This window comes from Adiantum capillus-veneris, chromosome 17 (assembly GCF_014529385.1).
Source record: "Adiantum capillus-veneris isolate H3 chromosome 17, ASM1452938v2, whole genome shotgun sequence".
Classification (NCBI taxonomy): Eukaryota; Viridiplantae; Streptophyta; class Polypodiopsida; order Polypodiales; family Pteridaceae; genus Adiantum; species Adiantum capillus-veneris.
The window spans coordinates 51,243,149-51,265,859 of NC_140947.1; the positions used below are offsets into that span (position 1 = coordinate 51,243,149).

General features: G+C 38.6%; 1 protein-coding gene across 10 annotated transcripts in view; it reads right to left on the reverse strand.

Moving 5' to 3' along the window:
• Window positions 1–17,909: 17,909 nt before the first annotated feature.
• LOC147437235 (uncharacterized) overlaps window positions 17,910–22,711 on the reverse strand; it is a 38,103-nt gene continuing 33,301 nt past the window's right edge. For 4 of the 10 annotated variants that reach the window (XM_086486818.1, XM_086486819.1, XM_086486820.1 and 1 more), the window contains exons 2-7: window positions 21,743–21,821; window positions 21,495–21,638; window positions 20,444–21,351; window positions 19,949–20,327; window positions 18,470–18,524; window positions 17,910–18,334 (exon numbers count right to left, since the gene is read on the reverse strand). In XM_086486818.1, coding sequence (XP_086342944.1) covers window positions 18,307–18,334; window positions 18,470–18,524; window positions 19,949–20,327; window positions 20,444–21,351; window positions 21,495–21,561 — 1,437 coding nt within the window. In that variant the 5' untranslated portion in view covers window positions 21,562–21,638; window positions 21,743–21,821 and the 3' untranslated portion in view covers window positions 17,910–18,306. Of the gene's footprint in view, window positions 18,525–19,948; window positions 20,328–20,443; window positions 21,352–21,494; window positions 21,687–21,742; window positions 21,822–22,711 lie in introns of all 10 variants that reach the window. The other 6 variants (XM_086486822.1, XM_086486823.1, XM_086486824.1 and 3 more) reach the window with 4 other exon arrangements.

Sequence of the window (22,711 nt, forward strand, 5' to 3'; positions counted from 1 at the left end):
ACACATACTGCTTCTTCTAGTAGTATAAAACACAAAAATATGCAGTATGTAGGTGACAAAGGCATAAGAAAATTATATTGTTTATGTTTGAGATTCTATTTTGATATATTATGTTTCTCATGCGTAAGTTTAACTACTACTTTGACATGTTATGACTTGAAGATTAATAACATTACAATTAAAGGCACGTGTAATGGTGTTTATTTATGATACATTAAGTTTGACCACTACTTTTGAGATGTGATGACTTGTAGGTTAATAACATTGCAACTAAGGGCAATTGCTTTCTTATTGGAGAGGTACGTAATCGTGTTTACTTATGATACATTAAGATATATTTATCGTATGGTGGACAAGAAGAAAATAAGATCGTTGGATCGACTTAGAATCTAACGGTGGTTATTAGATGCTCACAAATAAATCTTTACTATTATCTCTATTTATAAACTCTTTCTATGTTGTTGTAACAGTCTTAGAATTTATAAATAGACTCACATGGTGGCCAATGCTCCCTCCCTATAGGGCTTTTGTATTATGTGTAGCTTACTAAAACTAATGGTTATCACCGTATCTCACCTTGACAAGAAGGTGGCATTTTTGTCAATGTCAATAGTAATGTTTTGCATATTTGAAATTTAAAAATAAGGCTCCAAATTGCACACAAAATTTATGGCCAATGGATAGTTATTAGTTTCAATGATACAACAAACTTGAACAACACTTAATCCACCCATGAAATGAACATTGGACTTAAAATTGTCAACAGCACAATAGACTTCTTTGAAAGAATCATAGACTCATGAAAAGTATTCTCATAGAAGAAGAGCCATGTTTCCATGTTCTTTATGGTTTACTCTTCATCATGTAGAAGCATCATAATCCATACATAGAGAATTACATATAAGCATACAAATAATATCATAGATTTGCATGAGAGCTTTTTTTGTGTCCTTAGTTGCACAATTTTGACAATTGCTAAAGACTATGGTCGGTTTTGTTAAGAGCTATCATGTAGGTGAAATTGGCATCATCTCTAATGGGCACGGTTATATATTGATAGAACACCCTTTTCAATAAGTTCTTTTTTACTATTTTTCATCTTTGATTTGTTGAAATCATTCTCGTGGAGAGAATATTATGAGGCATATGTGCCTTTTTAATAGCACTTTCCCTTTTTGGAAAGTAATTTTTCTTGTTTGAAAAGAATTATTAAAAAGACCATCCCCCCCACAAGCCCAGATTTAATTTTATGTGTATCTTGCATGTTAAATATAGTTATTGTAATCATCTTGCCACTATGGTGTCCCTTCTATCATGCCAACATAGTGGCTTGCTCTAAAAATACTATTAAGATGGACTTTTTTTAATCAATACTATAGACTCATGAAGAGTCCTATCACCAATGAAGAGCTATGTTTCAAGTTATAATTCATGGTTGCTTCTTCATTTCGAGAAGCATCCCCAATTACATAAAAACAGCTACAAAGATGCTCATGCTTCTCATAGAATGACATAAACTTACATGGTGAGTCATGCAATAAGAATAGCTTCCTTATTGCCTTCTAAGGTCGTGGTAAGAACGAATATCAATAAAAGATGCTTTGGAAAGAATTATAGACATTATCAACTAGACATAAATCTTAGATCATAAAACTACATCTTTGTTTAGTCCTTACTTGCACAATTTTGAGCATTGGTGTGAAAGTTATAGTGGTTCTCATGAAGGGTTGTCCTACAAGTGTGACTCATGACTGGTCTAATGGAGAGAACTATCTATGCATAGAACATCCATTTTTGCATTTCTTTCTTACTGGGCCTATTTGGCTCACTTTTATTTGCATTAGATAGAATCTTCACACATTCCACCCAACCTAATATATGTCTTTGGCAAACTAATGCCCATTGCTAAATTTCATAATAAACACTTCATGCACATAGTGTATCTAGGCATATACATGTGTTAATGAATGCCAAAATGGCATTGTCTTCAAGTATTCATTGGAATACAAGAGTGCAAGTGCAAATGCAAAAGCAATAGGTGATCATACTTTTTATCCACAAGACCTTCACTTCTTAGACAAGGAACGTTAAAAAGAAGACCAAAATGAGACCGAAGCTAATGATCAAGAAGTCTAACCACAAAGCCTTAGCTTTTTGGACAAGGACACATCAAGAAGAGAGCTAAAACCATGCCATAGATGAGATGTGTCCCAATTGTTGCAAAGTGGTTGGGCTAATGGTGGCAGAGGAACCTAAATCAAAGAGGATTTTTGTGGTTCTCCCATCCTAAGTAAGACCATGAAGCTAACCAATGATATGATGGTGACTTGTTGCATGTTGAGAACAATTAGTTGAAAAGCTATGTCACTTGCATCAACCTTTTTTGAAGTGGATTTCAAGAGATGTTGCTACTTAGTTCTGTTATCACTATGTTTATATCATCAGCTTGGAGAGACAAAGAGAAGCCAAGAAAAGAAATCATGATCAAAGCAAAGTAAGTTTGTACGGGACTTTATGGAAATATTGATAACAGACCGTATGCATGTGAAGATGTTGAAGCTCAACATGAATTAAAGAGGGAGATGAGTGTGTGATTGATAATGCTTGAGAAGCAATAGGGTATTTGAACATCTCTCAAACCAATACAGGTCCTTTATGCTTGCTCCCTAGGTGCATTCATACACTCTCAAATGTTTGGGTGAATCTTTTTATCATACACATTGGCTTTTAATTGAAGGTAAGAAGGAAAATTGCTTTTTTCACTCATCCGATCGAGAGTTTTACTTTATTGTTGGTGAGATACTCATTTATGACAATGAGTAACCAGATCCTAAAGAGGGATAGAAATTGACAGAGAATAAGATCTTGAATTTTGGGGGAAAGAATGCCATGTCATCAAGCAACATCAATAGAATAGTCCATTGGGAAAAAATACCCAATCCTAATGTACCAAAAACAAACAACAACATAAAATGGGTGGAGGATTCCCTAGATAATTTCCCCAATTTTCCAAATCAAGAATAGTTGTGGAAAGCACATTTACAACTACTAATATTGCCAACACTATCCCTATTGCATGTATGATTAGCATTAAAAAAGGCCCAAAGTAATAGTGCAAAAGATTGGCTTAAAATCGCATTATACTCATAGAGAGAGGGGACTTTGAAGCTAAATTGTATTGTGAAAAAAAGATGCACAGAGTCGAGTCCATAGAAGCAATTGCCAAAACTCGTTTTTTGCTTGAAGATGACAAAGCCTTGCAAGGAAGCAAAGCACACCACACACTGTATGAGCAAGTGTATTAAGGATATGTCATCCAATATAAATTAACCACGCCTTTGAGTTTCAAAGTGCCAATACAAGCTCACATGTAGCTTCCCAATGGTAGACAAGATGATCCCATAAGGGATGCATCAAAACAATCGTGGTTGTCTACAACATGCAAACTAAAAGTTCATGCATGTAGCAATGAAAAAGTTGTGGTAGAAACAAACTCTTTGGCTTCGACTCACTTATATCATCACATCAAACTCTCCAACAACAATGGAATATTTGAAGCTTCTTTTTGGATTTTCCAAGGCATACAAACAATTCAAACGCATTGAATGTGCTCAACATTTTAGTTAGTAAATGTAGGCCCTTGAAGCAAAAAACCCCAGAACTTACCCACCTTCCCCTCACCCTTTCACCTATAAACATTTGAGTGTGTGAGCATGCATAGGCCATTCTCAAACAAGGATTGCTTGCACATCGAAGCCAGCATCGGAGAGATGTGCAATCGAGTATGGCACACACAAGGCAGGGCTTATAGACCTCCAACACACACACACACACACACACACACACAGAGATTTTAAAACATTTTTTAATAATATTATAGGTTTTAAAACAAGCATAACAATAAACTATTTAGATTACAACATATTTCAAAAGCATAAAAAATAATTACTAAAAAAATACTTGGAAGCATGGTAACAAATTGAGAAAAATAACGCCCTCTAAAAAGGGTCTACAAGAACAGTAAAAGAGAAATCCTATTGCCATGTGACACTAGTTAGAAACTTTATCCAATGGTTCATAGTTGCTCCCAAAATGCAACCATTTACTGAGGCCTTATGTAAACCAAAAATAAATAAATATTTTTATTGTTTTCATAAAAACATAGGTCTAACGATATAAGAAATAATAAAATTTTTAAATGTAATATTCTTAGTTAAACAAAAAGGCCACATTATCTCTTTTAATGCATTAAGTGTATTTTCTTCAACCCAATTTTCAACACTTGGAGATTATTAGCATATTGAACACGGGAGCACTTATATTGTCTTATGTTTGGAGGGAGGGGGTTGAGGGGGGGGGGACACACCCCATGTATTTTTACCCAATCAAAATAAAGCAAACAGCAAATATATAAAAGGACAACTCTCTCACCACCAACCACTTTGATAAAAACTAATAATTTCTTTGAAATAAGGTAGGAGGGAAAGTGAATTTCCATACTATTAAATGAAGCTTAGACTTGCTTGGTTTTTTCATTGCTCGAAAAGACTCACTCACCAATTGGCAAAAAGACTCTCATCATAGAATCAAGCTCCTATGGATATATTGATTTATTCTTTATTCTTTAAAGCTTTTTTCAAGCATGCCAAAAAAGTGCATGTACCTTTGGAAAATAACATTTTAAAATGCTTTCATTTATTTCTTTCATAGGACTTTTAAGGCCATTAGGGAAACTTGTCTCACAATGAAATTTGAACGACCTTCACCTCTTAGGTACTAAGGCCTTTACCAGGCCAAAAACAAGGGCCAAAAATGAAATCCCCATTTTAGTTACAATGCCCTTTGGGCAAGCCAAAAATGTTCCAGGATTCATAGTCTAATATTCTATGTATATGATATGATTGTGCACGATCATATCAAGAATAAGGTGAAAATTCGCTATGGCCTACATAAGGCTATTGAGAAGAGTTTCATAATGAAGGCGTCTTTGTGAGAGGAAAGAATAGAAAGTGACACTAGTATTTGAAAACATGTAGTATCACAATAAAAGATTACATTTTTTGAAAAAAGAGTGTGACAACAATTAGCTATTTAATTTACAATATATTACAAAAACATAGAAATAATGCCCCTCTTTAAACAGAGGTACACAAATGTCAACACCCTCTCACAAGTGCTTTAAAAAAGTAATTTAAAATAAATTTTATTATCATTAACTTGCCATGTAGCATTAATTGGCAAGCTTTTTTGAATGGTCCAGATTTGCACCCAAAAATCTACCCTTTACTAAGGACTACTTATGTAGTCCAACAAGTTCATTACTCTACCAACATGAGAATTTTTGGAGATAGTATGAAAATTTAGGAATTTTACTTAGTAGCAAAAATAGTACACAACACTATAGCCCATGCCCTTTCGACAAGCATTATTGCATGGATTTATTGTAAATCTATTGATATATGTATGGAAACAAGTTGGAAACTTGCCATGCATCATTGTACTGCTTGTGGATCTTTGAGCTAGTCTAGATAGGTAGGCCACCACTATATAAGCAAGATTTGAGGTGTTTAAACGTCATCTCATATGCACAAGTGTGGTGCATGGTTCACTCTCTTGCCTTCTATGATTGGGTGGTCAATCTTTATACCAAGATTTTTGCTTAATTCTCTTTGTGGATTTGTCACAGTACATAGAGCTTTGCATTTCCTTGAGTTTATTTTTCCGCTCATTCATTGCATCACTTCCAAAGGGCGGGTTTGTGACCATGGTATTTGTGACAATGTGTGTGAAAAAAACTATGATTTTTGAAGCACTTTTCTCCCTCAACATAAGGTTTTTTCCCTTATGCATTGCATCTCCCTTTTTGGCCTGCTAAAGGCCTTAGTGCACTATGGGTGAAGGTCGTTCAATTTCATTGCTTAATGAGTGTCCCCAAGGAGGCTTAAAAGTCTTGTGAATGAAAAGAATCATGGTCTTTTAAATGATATTTTCTAAACTTGCATTCAACTTTTTGGATTAAAAAGTGTATTCATAGGAGTTTGATCCCATTATGTAAAGTCTTGATGAAAGGTCTTTTGATTTAAGAACTTCATAAATATTTCATTAATTTATTTTATTATTTTTATGTTTATTAAATTTATGTTTTCTTATAAAAAACGATAAATATTTTTGTTTTAATTTTTGATTTTATTGATTTTATTTTATTTATTTCTCATTTTATTTTGTTTTAAAATGTTGATGTGCAATGTTCACCTTTCACATTATTTAAGTGGAGCCTTCGTAATATACAAATTGTTTGTGATTATATATGTATAATAGATAATACAATTTTATATTAAAACTCAATAAAAATTGCATGTGACAGTAAATACATATTTAAACTTACTCTCCCTCATCTCCCCTTAACTTAGCAAGCCTTCGTACCTCTTCACCTTATTTTTTTGTTTTGGGTGGGCAGGTGGGTGTTTTTTTTTTCTTTGGGATGGGAGGGGGGGGGCAAAACACACACACACACACACACACTTTTCACCATAAATTAAACTAGTGAGTGACCCGCGCGTTGCCAAGGCTACATGTGCATCAATTGTAGCAACCACTGTTCTCCTTCCCTTCACAGGGTGGGCAAATGCCTATGATTCTTTAATACACATGCATCAACCACCACTATAACTACTTTTTAGATAACAATTTATGACAACACACAAAGTCTAAGCGCCCTCCACATTCACATCAACCAAGCACAAATTTATATTTTGGATATACACTATGTCTACCTTTTCGAGTGTAAGATCCAACAGCTAATAGCTAATAAAGTGTAGTTACTCTCCACATTCTTGTGGATTGACCAAGGATAAATCTCCTTCTAGTTGGTCATGCCAAGCTCCAACATACTCCTCCTAATCATGGCAAGTTTGTCCCTCCCTTCCACCCGCACCCCCCCCCCCCCCCCCCCTTTCTCTCTATCCATGTGTGTGTGTGCACGCGCGCGCGCTGAGTTCAAGAATTATCAGGTCAATTTGAGGTCTCTTGGGAATGAATTATGTAATGGGATCCCTTCGCATGATGTCTTATCTTAATATCCTATGTTTCTCTCTAAGGACACATCGAATTTGCGATTAGGCTAGAGATGTCCCCCTCACACAATTGATATGGGACCCTGGTGAGTGGTAGTGGCCCTCTAAATAGACTAATAGAGAGCTGGTATCCTTCTTTGGATATAGTATTTGCATTGAACGATGAATTATTTAGATGCATTAGCATCCCCTCTCACCATCCTTACCAATCAAGGCATTCGTCATGATAACAACTCTCTCATGCTTCTCTCAAGTAGTTTTGGTCTTGAATTTGGGGCATCACAGTCAACTAAGTCATCAACTGCTATTTGTTGGCACTTAGGATGCATGTACCAGCCATGACCCAACATGCCAACATTACACCACATAGTAGTAAAAGAAACTTTGCCATTGGTATGCACAACTGATTTGGGGAGTAGTGTGAAGTTTGCTTCTCAAAGGCAATATTCATGATGGGTGTGTGACCTAGGTTTGATTGCATGGCTATAGCAACTTTGTATCTATATGCGAATAAATTTCAAGATTTACAGGTTGGATTGCACTGAATCTAGCTAGCATGTACACTTGCATCTACCAAGACCCATCGCATGGATGTTGAGGTCTCTTGCAATTGTCCATAAGCATGTTAGTAATATAAGGCGCATATTATTTTTTTGTCTACATTTGGGAACCATTGGCACCTTAAAATTTCAGGGCAATGAAAGTAGAAAAGTTCACTCAATCATTTCTCTTTGCAAGAGTTTTGGGCATCATGCTAAAAGAAAGAGCGTGTTGCAAAATACACACACATACGCGAGCGCGCGCACACATACACACATGCATGTTATTCTTTGAGAGATCAGGCTGTATTCAACCATTCACATGCTTTCCCTTACCCATATTTCATACCATAGCAGCCATTTGGCTTAGCTCCCACGCCCTTAAATGTGAGATAGAGCATTGAGGCACTACATGGAGGAGAGTCTCTTTTTGTACGCAAATTATATCCCTTAACAATTTGAGAGTGCGATCATCATACCCTACATGAGTGCTCAACTTTCGATCACATCAAACTTTCTTTACCCACATTTTAGCCCATACCATGGGCTACATACCTTTCTCTCCTAGCCACCTCGTGGATTCAACTTGTCAGTGGCCACCCTTATATCCATAGTCTTCAAGCATGTTACATCTTGTACTCAGTCCCATAGGTCAATCTGACCTTTAAGGATGATCTCTCTCTCTCTCTCTCTCTCTCTCTCTCTCTCTCTCTCTCTCTCTCTCTCTCTCTCTCTCTCTGTGTGCTCTCTTGTTAACCTTTGAGGTCACTGTCTCCCCCTCTCCTTGTATAAGTATGTGAGCATGCAAGCCCTTGAGTTCAAGAATCAACGCTCATAGGATAATATTTTTAGGTCTCTTGTGATGATCTTCTTCTTCTCCTCTCTCTCTCTCTCTCTCTCTCTCTCTCTCTCTCTCTCTCTCTCTCTCTCTTCTAGCTTGCTATGCAACGACGACTTGTTGCCAACAATGTTTGGATTGGATAAGCTTTGCCTAAACTTAATAGCTAAGAGTCAAGATTAGTCGATCTCAAGATTACCGGGTCTCAAACCACGTCAGTAGGAAGAAAAACCTCTCTCCCCTCTCCCCCCCCCCCCCCCCCCCCCCCCCCCCTCTCTCTCTCTCTCTCTCTCTCTCTCTCTCTCTCTCTCTCTCTCTATATATATATATATATATATATATATATATATATATATATATATATATATATATATATATATATATATATATATATATATATATATATATATATATATATATCAAGGTGCATGTCTAGTTTGTAGTATTAAAATGAAGCATGTGAGAGGCGAAGAGCCTCGTCACGTGTACCAGCAAGCCTACTTTCTGCTCGGTCAGGAGCCGGCTCTTCTCTCCCTACCTATCTAATCGTGGTAGTTAAGAGCCTCGAAACGGGCATAGCCTTTCACATGGTTGACTTTTGAGGCCCTTTCGGTTAGCAGGAACTTGCTCAAGATCTGTCTCATCACTCAATCAAATCAAGCATTTATCTTCGAAAAGCCATCAATTTTCTTGACTTGAAAACAAAGGTGGAAGGCTATTTAGCCATTCCAAAATGACCATGCTCTAAATGTAAGTAAAATGACATGGAGGCAGTCCTACAATGGAGGCGCATGCATGGAGGCAGCCCTACAATAAGAGACAAGTGTCATCATTTCTAGCGGGAGGTAAAAGGCCCACATCAGGTATGCAACACCAAGGAGCATCCAAATGAGCAAAGGATTGCTAACTTCAAGACCATGGCCAATACCCTCGACTGACAATGAATATCCTCCAATGAAATCACATTAGTGTTTTGAAAAATCATTTTTTCAAACGTACAAAATTGCTTTCTTTTAATTTTCCAAGAGAAAATTTAGAAAATTAGGTTTATTTTGCAGGTTTTTACACTAACTTTCTCTATTTTGGGGCAGAGTTTCTCCTTTTCCCCTTGCCCTCAATCGGCATTTTTGAAATTGAAAACAGCATGATATTAAGCTAAGACACATTTTTCCCAAACACTGAATGGAAGACCCGCCTTGTGCACGACCATTGCAATGAGCACTGTTGCAGCAGGCAATGCCACCTGTCCCCTTTGCAGAACCCCTTTTTTCTTACCTATGTCAGGAGTTTGAGATGTAAAACTTGTGAAAGCTAAAAAGCCTGGATGATCACATTGGAGCTCTCAACATTGTAGCATACATTGACTGGCCAGAAAAAGATGAAGAAAGTGTGGAGACGGATGTGGGACTCCCTCTCTCTCTCTCTCTCTCTCTCTCTCTCTCTCTCTCTCTCTCTCTCTCTCTCTGTGTGTGTGTGTGTGTGTGTGTGTGTGTGTGTGTGTGTGTGTGTGTGTGTGTGTGTGTGTGTGTGTGTGTGTGTGTGTGTGTGTGTGTGTGTGTGTGTGTGTGTGTGTGTGTGTGTGTGTGTGTGTGTGTGTGTGTGTGTGGAGGGCCGCAACTAGGCAAAAACGGAGTTCGTCGGGATCAAGGGTGGTGGACAAGTAGCAATAGAAAAGTAGGTGGCTCAACAAGCGCTTGTGGCGAGTGAGACATGTATTGGATCCAAAGTCTTGGCATCCTGGCGAGCAGAGGATTGAGGTTGTATAAGGGTGTGGGGCTCGTGGTGGATCAGCTATTGGCAACCAGGGGTATTGATAGAGGAGACTACATGAGGCATGTTGTGGTGGCAACATTTAAGAAGTTATACATGAAGTAAGTGGTGGGTTGTATTCATGATCGAGTTTAAGGAGGGGAGGGGGAGAGCATTGTCTATCAAGTGCCAAGGCCAATCAATGGCATACTCTCTCTCTTTCAAACAGAAATAGACATACACATGGGATTGGCTCTCTCTCTCTCTCTTTCTCTCTCTCTCTCTCTCTCTCTCTCTCTCTCTCTCTCTCTCTCTCTCTCTCTCTCTCTCTCTCTCTCTCTCTCTCACACACACACACACACACACACATTACAGGAGGACACTGGAACCAATTAATGGGCTTATTGCTTTTTACTTATGCAGAAATCGATCGAACAAGTACATACCCCGTCAGGCAAAGGCAGCAGTGGATAAATAAGAAAGAACACCACTAGCAAGTTTTTTAGTTTTTGAGAAAAGTTTTATGCCATACTTGCGAAGATGGTGCTGCATATGGATGTATCCAGGAGAGGTTTTGACAATAATGAACATTTTTATCCTTGTACCATAAGTATAATCAATGTCTTGGTGACAATGGGTTCTAAATGTGATACACTCTGGACGCATGATAGCAGTCAATGAGCTCATATGCTGGAGCTGAGAAGAATAATGCCTAAAGTAGAATCTCTATAAAAATAGACTTGAATGTTTCTAAGAATAGGGGGAAAGTCTCCGAGCTGGACCAAAATTAAGGAGGGCACATGGACTCACTATAATTTAACCTCAGTGAGCGTGAGGGAAAGAAAATCACGTTCGATGGCGCGTATAAAAACACACAGGGATACACAGAACTTGCATCAATCTTGCACCCTGGCAATCGCGCACACACATTCAGTAGAGCACAAGGAAGCTTTGGGGTCTAGGCCCAACCAAAGAAGGCACGCATACGCGCGGAGGGGATTCCTTGACGCATTAAGCTCCCACAACAACACAGGACGATGACGACCTCGTAGGTAGATCTACGCTCTGATCTACTGAGTATGGCACTCGGTTAAACACACACATGAGGAAAGATGAACACTATCTTGATACTAATTGATTATTGAAGTGAAAACTAGGTTTTTGTGTATTTGGGTAGCAGATATTGATTGAGAAAGCATAAAAGAATTTTCATATTGGATACGCATACACAATGAATACATTTTGATGCATTTGTAGCATTCTAATCTGCATAGGAAAGGAGCATAGTGTACGGTGTTAAGGAAACCTTTGCAAATCTGTAAATTACACAAGAATCAATAAATAAGAATAGAATTTTGGGGCTGTTGTCATATATGTCTGGTATGGTCCGAACGGAAATCAGTCACCTAATCTGACGAACTTTGACCTGATAGATAGTTTTTGTAACGCAAATGCTTGATAAGTAGCAATGAGGAACTAATGACATATATTCCAAAACATAATCTATACTGTCTCAACTAAGAATTGGAAATGAAGATCTCTTGTGCTTTGACAAGGTAATTTTGCCTCTTATCCAATATGGTATAAAATACATGACAACCTGTTCGATTCTTTGCTTGACTAAACCATAATGTACTAATCTGTACCTGCTCATCTGATGGTTAATGGCTAAAGAAATCTGAGTTTTGAAAAAAAAATGTATGCTAAAACCATAAGGTACTGGTCTATAAGTGCTCATTTGATGGGTAATGGCTAAATAACTCTGGGTTTTGTAAACGGTATGTATGCCCTCTTCTCATAATCAAGTATGCATACATCTGATGGATAATGTATTAACCTATACAACTAGACAAAGGTGCACCAATTTACTATCACGCAAAGTATGCATCATCCATTTTGGCATACCTCTAGCCTGCTCATTTTCAACCCTTTCCTCATCAAGTGCATCATGTACATCGGCATCACTGATATGTAGCTTTTTCAGAAACCCTCATAGGTTGTACATTTCCCTGATTAGAATTTACACTCGAACTTCCACCATTAAAAACAAGCAATAAACTATCATAAATGTCATGTGAGCTTACATTATTGTGTCTAGTACTACATGACAGCAAGGGCTGAATAGAATCTTCCACAAACACAACATCCCGTGAAACCAAGATACTCTTTGTTTGCAGATGGTACAACTTGTAACCTTTTCTTTCAGCACTATAACTTACAAAATGCACTTGACAACCTTATCATCCAATTTTGTGCGTTGCGTTTGTGGCACTAAAGCATAACCCAAACACCCAAAAATGCGCATGTGATCAATAGATGGCTTTCTATCATGCCATGCTTCATATGGAGTCATAGACTGCAAAGCTTTTGTAGGACATTTGTAGAGTACATAAGTGGCACACATGATGCCCTCAAGCCAAAATGAATGTGACAAAGCTTGACCATACATCTTGCCATCTCTGTAAGTGACGTGTTTCTTTCAGTAAAAACATTTTACTGAGATGTATATGGCACTGTACATTGGTGTTTTATCCCACAACTAGCAGCAATGCATTAAATTCATAAGACATATACTCCCCCCCTTGATCGGAACGGAGGGTGCCCATAGTACATTTAGAGAAATATTTAGCCCCATAGCCAGAAATTGCTTGAAGCACATAAACACTTCAGACTTCTCCTTAAGGGGATACACCCATGCATGCTTGGAGTAATCATCAATGCAAGTCATGAAGTAAAGGTAATTGTCCAAGTACGGAGTTTGCATGGATCCACAAACGTCACTATGCACAAGCTGCAACCTGCATGTAGCCCTAATTCAACCATCCTTTGGAAAATTTGAACGTTGCATCTTATACAACCTTCACACACATGCTTAATAATAGGTGCTTCAACGGGCAGCAAAGAAGCAACCATATCAGATTTCTGAAAAAGCAGCAAATTGGCAAAATTTAGATGCCCAAAGTTTTGCATCTAAAATGGCCTTAGAATCCACAATTGCATTTGAAAATTTCTGCCTACTTGTCATACAACGTGAGCTTATACAGCCCCACAACATAAAATGCCTAATGTAACAATCTCATCACAAAAATTGAGATCGTGAAATGTACATCTGTCATCCACAAATCTCACAACAAGACCAAAGTCTAGCAAGTGCAGACATAGACAAAAGTTTTTTCTTGATCCCAAGTACATAAAGTGCATCAACAACTGTGAAAGAAATGCCATTCGCAGCAGTCAACACATCTTTTCAACTCCCTTGACCCAATAAGAGGCATTGTTGGCACAAGTGACTGAAGTCCCATGAGGGACATCCTTGAGAGAGGTAAAGAAGTCATGATGAAAGTTAATGTGCTTTGTAACACCATTGTCAACCACACATGAGAATCTGTAGCAACCATGCATCATGGACAGAAGGATCATAAGTGTACTTTGCACTAAAAGTCCATTTTGCATCAACATCAACATCACAATCTCCTTTCACAGAAGACTCAACAATAGGTGCATTTGTAGTGGAATCGGTCTCTTTTGCCTTCAACTTAGGACACTAGTTAGTCAAGTGATCATCAGCTTTACAATAATGTCAATGCATCTTCTTTTTGTCCTTTTCACCAAAATTCCCATACGAATTTCTTCCAACAGAAGATTAGGATCAGGTGATTTACCACTCACAAAAGAACCATGAGAAGTGGCTACATTGCTGTTACTACCTTTTGTTGAGCAGCAATAAAGGCATGTTCAATTGCATGTTGTTTAGCCCTTTTTTTTTGGAAAGTAATTCTTGCAATAGCAATGTGCATAATGCATCAAACTAGACAACTTCTGGATTTCCTTGGGTCATAAGTCTCCAAGTACTAGCAAAAGTTTGATAAGAATCTAGCAAAGCATCGAGAACAGTCTGCACAAGGGCACTCTTAGAAATGACTTCGCCTGCAGAAATAAGTTGCTCATTAATATCCTTGACAGCAGCAAGAAAAGTGTCCATCTCATCTTCCTCATGCATAATCTTCCACTCCATCTCTTTACGCAGCAATGCAATTTTAGCCTCATTGCAACTTGCATAAGACTATCCCAAGCCTGTTTTGCAGATTTTTTTGAACGAATGTGAGGATTAATAGTGCGCTTCACAAGCAACACAATCAATGCATGATCCTGTGCATCTCTTACATCCCAACAACGAGCTTGCTCAGTCGTAGGCCAAACAGCTCTGGCAGTAGCAACCCTGCCACCAAAACCTGCCACATCCTAAACATCGCCTACATCCTCAGAACTAGGACGTACATCAATGCCCTGCACAATATTCCAAATGCCCTTTGACACAAGGACATGTTGCATCATGTAATTCCATAGGATAATTGTCTCCATCCAATCTATCCTCAGCAGCAAACATCTTGAACACATTTGTGTTGTTGTCAGCCATGGCGAATGCCTACACCTGATGTGAAAACTACCCGAAAAGAGGAAAAACAAAGTGGGACCAATACGTGCTATATAGAAAAACGTGTAGAAGATTGTAAGGGACTATTATGCAAAAAAAAACACTGACAAAAAATTTGTACAAAATGACAAAATTGCCTGTGCAGCACTGCCTATAATGAAAACACAGGCCAAAATGAGCCTGAATCGAAAATCTAAGTAGACTAAGCTCTAGAAGAAATTCGAAAGTAATTTTTGCCCTTTGACGCTCACTAAAGCTCAAAAAAAACGGAGAAAGTGAGCAGACGTATGCTGGAGTTGCTAGCGATGAGACTAAGCCCGAGAGAACGCAACCTAAATTGATACCAATTGTTGGAATTAGTGTTGCAGGGAAACACACACAACTTGGAGAAGACAAAGGAAGCTCAAGGCACACAACAGAGAGTGTATTACTTAGTGTGCAATGGAAAGTTAAGATAGCAATGTATAGGGGAAAAAACTCCTAGTGAGGGAAAAAATGTCTGACAATCCTAGGTGTGTTCACACACATCAGTACCACATGTATATGGTAACAATTTAAAAAAATTAGTGTTATATTTTTTTTCGAAACCATCATTCTTCAAAATTAGTGGTATAATGTTTTTCGAAACCATCATTCTTCAAAATTACCCATGAAAATGTGATTCATATTTTGCAATTCTATGTGCATTATCTATCTACATACAACTAATCTGAGTTCAAAATTCCAAAGTTAGAATCAATAGTAAGGATAATCTCTCATGAAATGAAAAAGAGACTTCAATATACAAAGTTAGAATCAATAGTAAGGATAATCTCTCATGAAATGAAAAAGAGACTTCAATATACAAAGTTAGAATCAATAGTAAGGATAATCTCTCATGAAATGAAAAAGAGACTTCAATATACAAAGTTTTGAGGATTTTAACACAATTTAGGGAAGTAGCTTGCATAAATATGACATCTTGTTACTTTAAGTACTAGGTTGGTAGAATTACATGTGTAGCATAAAAAAATGTGAAGCTACATGAAAGGCACATTTCTAGAAAAGAATGTTATTTTACATGAAATTTTTAAAAATGTGTCTATGGATTATTACATGCAACTTGTTCATTATTTTCCAAGTGACTCATTTTTAGAGAAACCTCCACTGCTATTTTGCGTGGGCACTTTTTTTCACAATTGTACGAAGTTTGTTTTCGAACGTGATGATTATAAGTACAAAGGATCATGTGTGGTATTTTTTAGAAATAACATAGGATTATATTTAAAATTGAGAAATAAGAGTGGTGTGTGCTTGATTGATTGAAGGTTACTCTCCAAAAAAATTATATGCTTGAGCAATGTGCTTCCCACATCAAGAGTTAAAGTAAAAAAGATGATGGCCAAGCTTGGACTCAACTAAAATACAATACACACGTGTACTGATGATCCTATCTTGTGCAGGGGCTCATATGAGCGCGAGAAAACGTGTATAAAATGCAACTGCTCTTGCTTTAAAACTAAGAATGGAAAGATCCGTCCCTAAATGTTACAACAATTTTCGCTTGCTTTTAAACTTAGCAAAACTTGTGGACTTGGTTGCAAAGAACATGAGTACTGATATGATGATGCAAATTTCATCAATTATCCTACACTCAAGCATATCAATTTGAAATGGCTAGAGTTTGAGGAAGAGCCACAAAACATTAAGATGGATGTTGGCTTGAATAGTATAAACCCATTCTCCATGCAATCAAGCAAATGGTTTACTTGGTCAGTCATTTCAATAAATTATAATTTGCCACCATTTTTTTTCTAATTGGGAGCAACTAATTTTGACTCTCATAATTCTAAGAAAATGCAAAGTTAAGGACATCAATATGTGATTGGCTCTCCACATACCGACAATGTCGAAGACTTATGAAAAGGTATAGATATGCTTGATATGTCAAAAGCTCCAAGTGAGAGGAGCTTTATTGTTCGTGGAATTCTGGCTTGGACCATACGAGTATGGATTTTGTGCAAGTACAGAGATGTAATCTACATGTCTGAGCTTACACTTCTCATCGTCAAAAGTTTTCACACTCATTTTAAAATGTTTTTTTTATTCTTGCATGCAATTCAATCAAAGGCTAAAAAAAAATTCCTGTATGTGGTGATTGACTAAAATCTACGCATAGTAAGCACCTGAATAAAAAATTTCATCTTTGGCATAGACTTTTCTTACCCAAAGGAGATTGCACATTCTGTTGGCACATACTGCAAGCTAGGGATATTGATGAAAAGGTTGAGAATGGATGTGTCCTATGTGTATGACACCTATAAATAGGTTTAAAATTGGCCAAATGAACCACTAGCAATCCAGAGTCAAAGCTCATTAGCGATGGATATGATAAGTGAATCAGTAGAAAGAATTTTCTAGCTTCAAGCATCTCTATGGTTTTCTATGGACTATTGAAAGTATATGAAGATCTGCCATCTTGTAGATCATATGTACACCTTATTGATGGAAACACCTTATTGGTTTGATGGAGAAAGGATTGGATAAATCAAAATCAAAATAGAAAGGATTGATTTCCACCAAGCTCAAGATTCTTGCACCATTACTTCTTTTAAGGAGCAATCATGTGCAAATTCAAGAGACTTAAACCTCATTGATGACAAGCTTATGTGGCAACCGTACGGCGTAATCTCTATTTACGAACTCAAGTACCGTGCTTTCAAACTTGCAAACTAAAACCTGTTATCCTTTGGAAAAAAATAAGCAAGTAAATAACGTGTGAATTGAGTGAGAAAATAAATTGAATGAAACACTCCTTACTATTGAGTGAATGAAATTAAGTTTAAATCATCATAACAAAGAAAGGAATGAAACAGTTTCTTTATGAGCGTCTAATTATTGTATGATATGAAAAGAGTACAAAGTCTATTTTCTTCAGTCGAGAAGCAGCTCTCGTCAAAAGCTGATCAACATTTTAGAGTAAGCAAAAAACTTTGTCAATATTGGGCTTTAACTAAATCTCTTAGAAACGGACAATTTATCTCATTACGTCCGATTATTTGTTGATGAGACGGACACACCCCATTATTCATAGTCACATCAATCTTATTTTGGAAGAAGGATTACCATTTTCAATCACAATCAAGGTAGATTATCAGTATACAACTGAGGAAAACAATCAAAAAAATGGAAGATACAAAATTCAAATTGCTGGAACTATGTTGCATGGAATGCAATTAGAGTCAACAGTATTGATAAGTAAAATGGTTAGTCAAGGAATGCTGTTATAGAGTAGATGCTTGAAAATCTAAATTCCTTAGATAATAGGCACATATCCAATACAATCCTCCTTTGTTTTCTTAATTAACCCTATTTTCACCGATAGAAGTAATGAAGTTGTTATTTTCTTCTATGTAGCAGTCTCAATTGCTGCCTTCTTGCAAAGAGACAAATATGTGTAGTTGATGGTTTTTGAAGGAAGATGTAGTAGGGCAGTGGCTATTACATCAAGAAACAAAGCAACTTGCATATTAGCACCTTTCTAAACCCATCATTAAATGATGGGTAGCCTTTCTTTTTTTCAGTTTACTTTGGGATGTGTCTAAAACCTCATTTGAGGAATTCGACTCTGTATCAATTGCAGATACGAAATTACCATGGGCCAGGTGTGGAAAGGTGTCTAGTCTCTCAATATCAAACATGATCTCTTTCTGGTTGGCATCTGCAGTGCAGAAACCCCTCAGCTCTTCTATAGTGTCCGGGTGACGTTTAATACCACAAAAATGCCTTTGGCAACTCATCTTCATCTTCAAAATTCAAGTTACAGCACCGACAACTTCATTCTTCGTGTATTTACCTCTCATGTGGCAGCCACGTAGATTGAGTGGGCCTGACTTCAGAGACTTCTTCACCTGCAAAACTAGTCTTGTAGTGTTACCACATAAGGTCGACAAAACATAAGCGGAAAATACAACATAATAAGAACTATGTACAATGGCCAGAAACCGCTAGTGAGTGAGCTACATAACACGTGCTAATTTTGCAGCTCATAACCATTTGGTAGCAATCTATAAGCTAGATTGTATATAATGACACAAAAATTCCTTTGAGATGCTTGCAACATCTTGCTTTGCTTAAAAGCCCCCCAATTCTTCGTTCTCATACATTACAGGGCAGAATAAACCCGTACATACCATGGAAAAACCTCTTAAGCATGTGTACCGAAGGCCACCTTTGAACTACCTTATAAATGTAATTTGCCACCCTAGAATGGTAGCTGATGGCCAGCAGCACTAAAATTAGTGGCAGCATCACTCTACACACCCACATGGTACATCCCTCTGCTAAGAATTAGCCCACTAATTTTCGACTTCGAGGTGAGGACATATAGAATTTATTTGGTCTCGATAGCCGCAAATAAGTCATAGTGCTAATTAGTATCACCGAACTAAAACACTTTCATTTGAGTATCACGTTCAGCAACTGCCTATATTGTTATCCCCAAGGTCTATGGAACCCATAGTCACATAGGGACAGGGACGGGTACGAGGGACGTGACGGGTCCGGGGGACGGGAATGTGGCAAAACATGGGACGGGGGACAGGCCAGGAGACGTGTTAAAAAAGCGTATATTAGACAACACTATGAGTAGAAAAGTGGGTTTTGTAGTCATAATATCAAAATATGACATGTGGTAAGGACGCGGCGCACGCGCACCGTGCACGTTGACGTGGTGGAATTGTGATCGATCATCATACTCAAAGGGCAAAAAGTAATGATGTACAAGTAAAGTGGATAAGTAGAGTCTAGTGGGCAACATCGGCTTATATGAGACACTATCCTCTGGCAAAATTTAAACCTGCGCGTCCCCTGCCCGGGTCCCCCCCGCTTGTGTCACCGGGGACCCGTGTCCCAGGGCGCATCCCATGTGAGGGACCCCTCTGTCGTCCCGTCCCCTTGTTGCGTCTCATGTCCCCCGTTCCGTCCCCGCCAAAAAGCATCCCGTCCCCTGGTTCCATGTGACTAACGGTCTGAATTGTGGAACCTGCTCATGAAGTTTGGTAGAGTTTGGTGTAGTTTCACTGCCTTAGTACAAAATGACACTTTGCAGTTCTGTTGTGTGTGAACTTTTTGTAACTAGCCCTCTCAAAAAACCTCGAACGTACAGAACTTCTTTATGAACTCGAACAGAACTCTACATAACAGTAATAGTGGACTGAGCTTCTCAAAAGAACTTCATTCACCATAAAAACTAATCCAAGAAGCCAAACAACTAAGTCCAACCTCTTGAGTAATTCACTCCAAGAAAAAAGGCCCAATCAATAAACACACATACCTTCCAGTAAGTTTTGCTCTAAAAGCATCGGAGCTGGCTTCAGGACCATTTTTTTTGCAACACTAGGGATGTTTTGGTTGCACCCACTTTGCATGCAGTCTTTCCTCATGCAACACATCACTGCAAAACAAATGGGATGGTAGGGATGTCTGCACGGAAGCATATAGACACCCACTACTTCATTTTTTTCAAATGAGAGCCCACAAGCCACACACACGTTTCCAATCACCAGAGTCCCCTTATCACCAACACAAGCTGCAGGGGGTGCAATAGCCAGAGATGGAACTTGTCTTTTCTCCACTACTTTCATCAGCTCCTTCACAAAGCAAGCTTGTGCATTGGCATCCTCCAATTCCTTCAATAAGCATTTATGAAGCTCCTGCAATCCAATTGAAATGCACAGTAAGTAAAAAGCAAATACCAATATAGCATAGCTTTAGTATTAAAGCATGATGAGGCTGATTGAACAGTTCAGTGTCTGGGTATGTTATGAACCTCCAATTCCCGCACATCTTTGTCCAAGGTGGATATGCTTACATCTGGACCTAATAAATCTAATGCTACTTTACACCCCATAATCTCAGCTTTGAGTCTCCATACCAAAGCCTCATTGCTTTCACCTTCCACACCCTGCAACTCTTCCTTTGCCCTATTGATCTTTTCTTTCAATGCATCTGCAGCACTACAAACACCTTTTGCTTTATCCCTTCTTGTCTTTGCCTCATCCAAAGCAGCTACGCAGTCAAAAACCAGCTTTTGCTTTTGTCTTAACTTTCCTTTTGCCACAGTTAAAACATCTGATGCTATTTCAACATGCTCAGAACAAGCAGTTTGCATCAGATGATCCACGTCATGCTGGCTAGAAGGATGTTCTGATGATGAAGGCCGGCCTCCTGGAGATGCCTCAAAGCTGTCTTGCCTTGGCAGAGATGGTGGCAAGATCGTGCTAACACCATTCTTTGCTTTCCACAAGGCCATCTTTGTGGATAATTTTTTTCGCATGGTCACGTTGCTGATGACAGATTCAGCAAATACAGCCCATGCAACCTTGTATTTCGCCATCTTAGTTGGACTTCGAGCCAGCGTGCACCTCTCAAATGCAAAGCCACGAGCAAATTTGATTGTAATTTCATAGTTTGGCGGGATTGTCTGGTAAACTTTGTGATACAACAAAGCACAATCCTCACGAAATTCTGGCCGGACCAACTTTAGATGGATCTTCTCGTTGTTTAGATGCTTTTGAGTAAACACTGAAAGCCACTGGTCTTCATGAATATCACCCAGGTACCTTGGGTCTGCACCCTCCAGACTGAGGCCATACTCTTCATGGAACTCTTCCTTGGTCTGGCAAAAGCGGGTTTGCCTCGGATAGTAGATGATTGGAGGATGCCAATGTGCTGACACTAGAACAACACAAATTCAACAAATCATTTTCCTGTATATGTCAGCTAGAGGAGGCTTCCTTTTTTTTAGATACTCGGTGCAACCTCACTGCAAAGCACAAGCAGAATCTGTAAACAGCTATGTTAAAAAGTGACAAGACTACCTTTTCTCCTTCGCTGTGGCTGTGGAGAAGCCACTTTCTTTGTAGTCTTTTTGCCCAGAGCTTTCATTGTAGAGTATGCTCAGAGCTTGCGGTCAAGTTCTGAAGTCTTTGGTGCTCAATTCACCAGGACTTATGTAACCCCATCTACCAGAGCAATAGAGCTGAACTTCAACTTGAGTATACAACGTAGAGCTGATAAAGAAACAAACTAGACCATATAAGTTCACAAAGGAAGGGCCTTGGCTCACCTCACACAGGAGCAAAACAGTTTTAAATTCTCTGGCATAGAAGCCTCTTTTCACAGTTCCATTTCAACCTTTTTCTGATCTGAAAAACCAAGTTAAGCTCAGGTATTAAACGATCCATCCTGCATCATGAACTGGAGAGCTATCTACCAATGCTTTTCCAAGAGAGATACAAAAGCACATATTTCAGCAATTACAAAATGTGTGTGTGTGTGTGTGTGTGTGTGTGTGTGTGCACACGCACGCGCGCTAAAATGAACATCAGTGTCCGAGGATGACCAGCATCGGACGCTGTCCGAGGATGTACTGCATCGGTCGCTGAAGAGCATCGTCGATGTCCGCCTCTATAAATAGTCGTGCTGGACGCCTCTCCCATGTCCTGCTAGAACAGTCCTGATCCTCTGATGGAGCCTCCGTTGATGTCGTGGTGGCCATCGTAGACATGGGTGTCAGCCGCTCCCAAGCTCAATGTGTCACATGCACATCTAACCCTATGTGCATGTGGACAAGCTACTTCAGGTCTAGGGTTCAGGTCAGCTTAGGAAGTGTTCTCGCACCGTTGTGAGCCTGTGCGAAGGCCGTGCATGTCCAGGCACTTAAAGTAGTTGCATATCCTCTAGTTGCACACAGCATGATCATCAGCATGACATTCAGTACCCATGTCACAAACTACTAACATGTCAAGTCAGTAAAGAGCAGAGCCAACCTTTAGATCACGGCCGAGGGGCCTAACCCTAAGAAGAACAAGCAACAGAAGAAGAAGTCCTACCAACTTATGGGACCCCATCTGATGGGGCCCAAGTGACATAAAGGATAAAAATAAAGCAGGACCCACACACACACTGAAAGACTTGCGTAGCAGCTGTACGGAAAAAACCCGAAAATTACGCTGACATGATGACATGGCAGACTGTACGGATTTCCGCGTTTTGCGTTGACTGTTCACGTGGAAGTTGTACGGAATTCCATGAT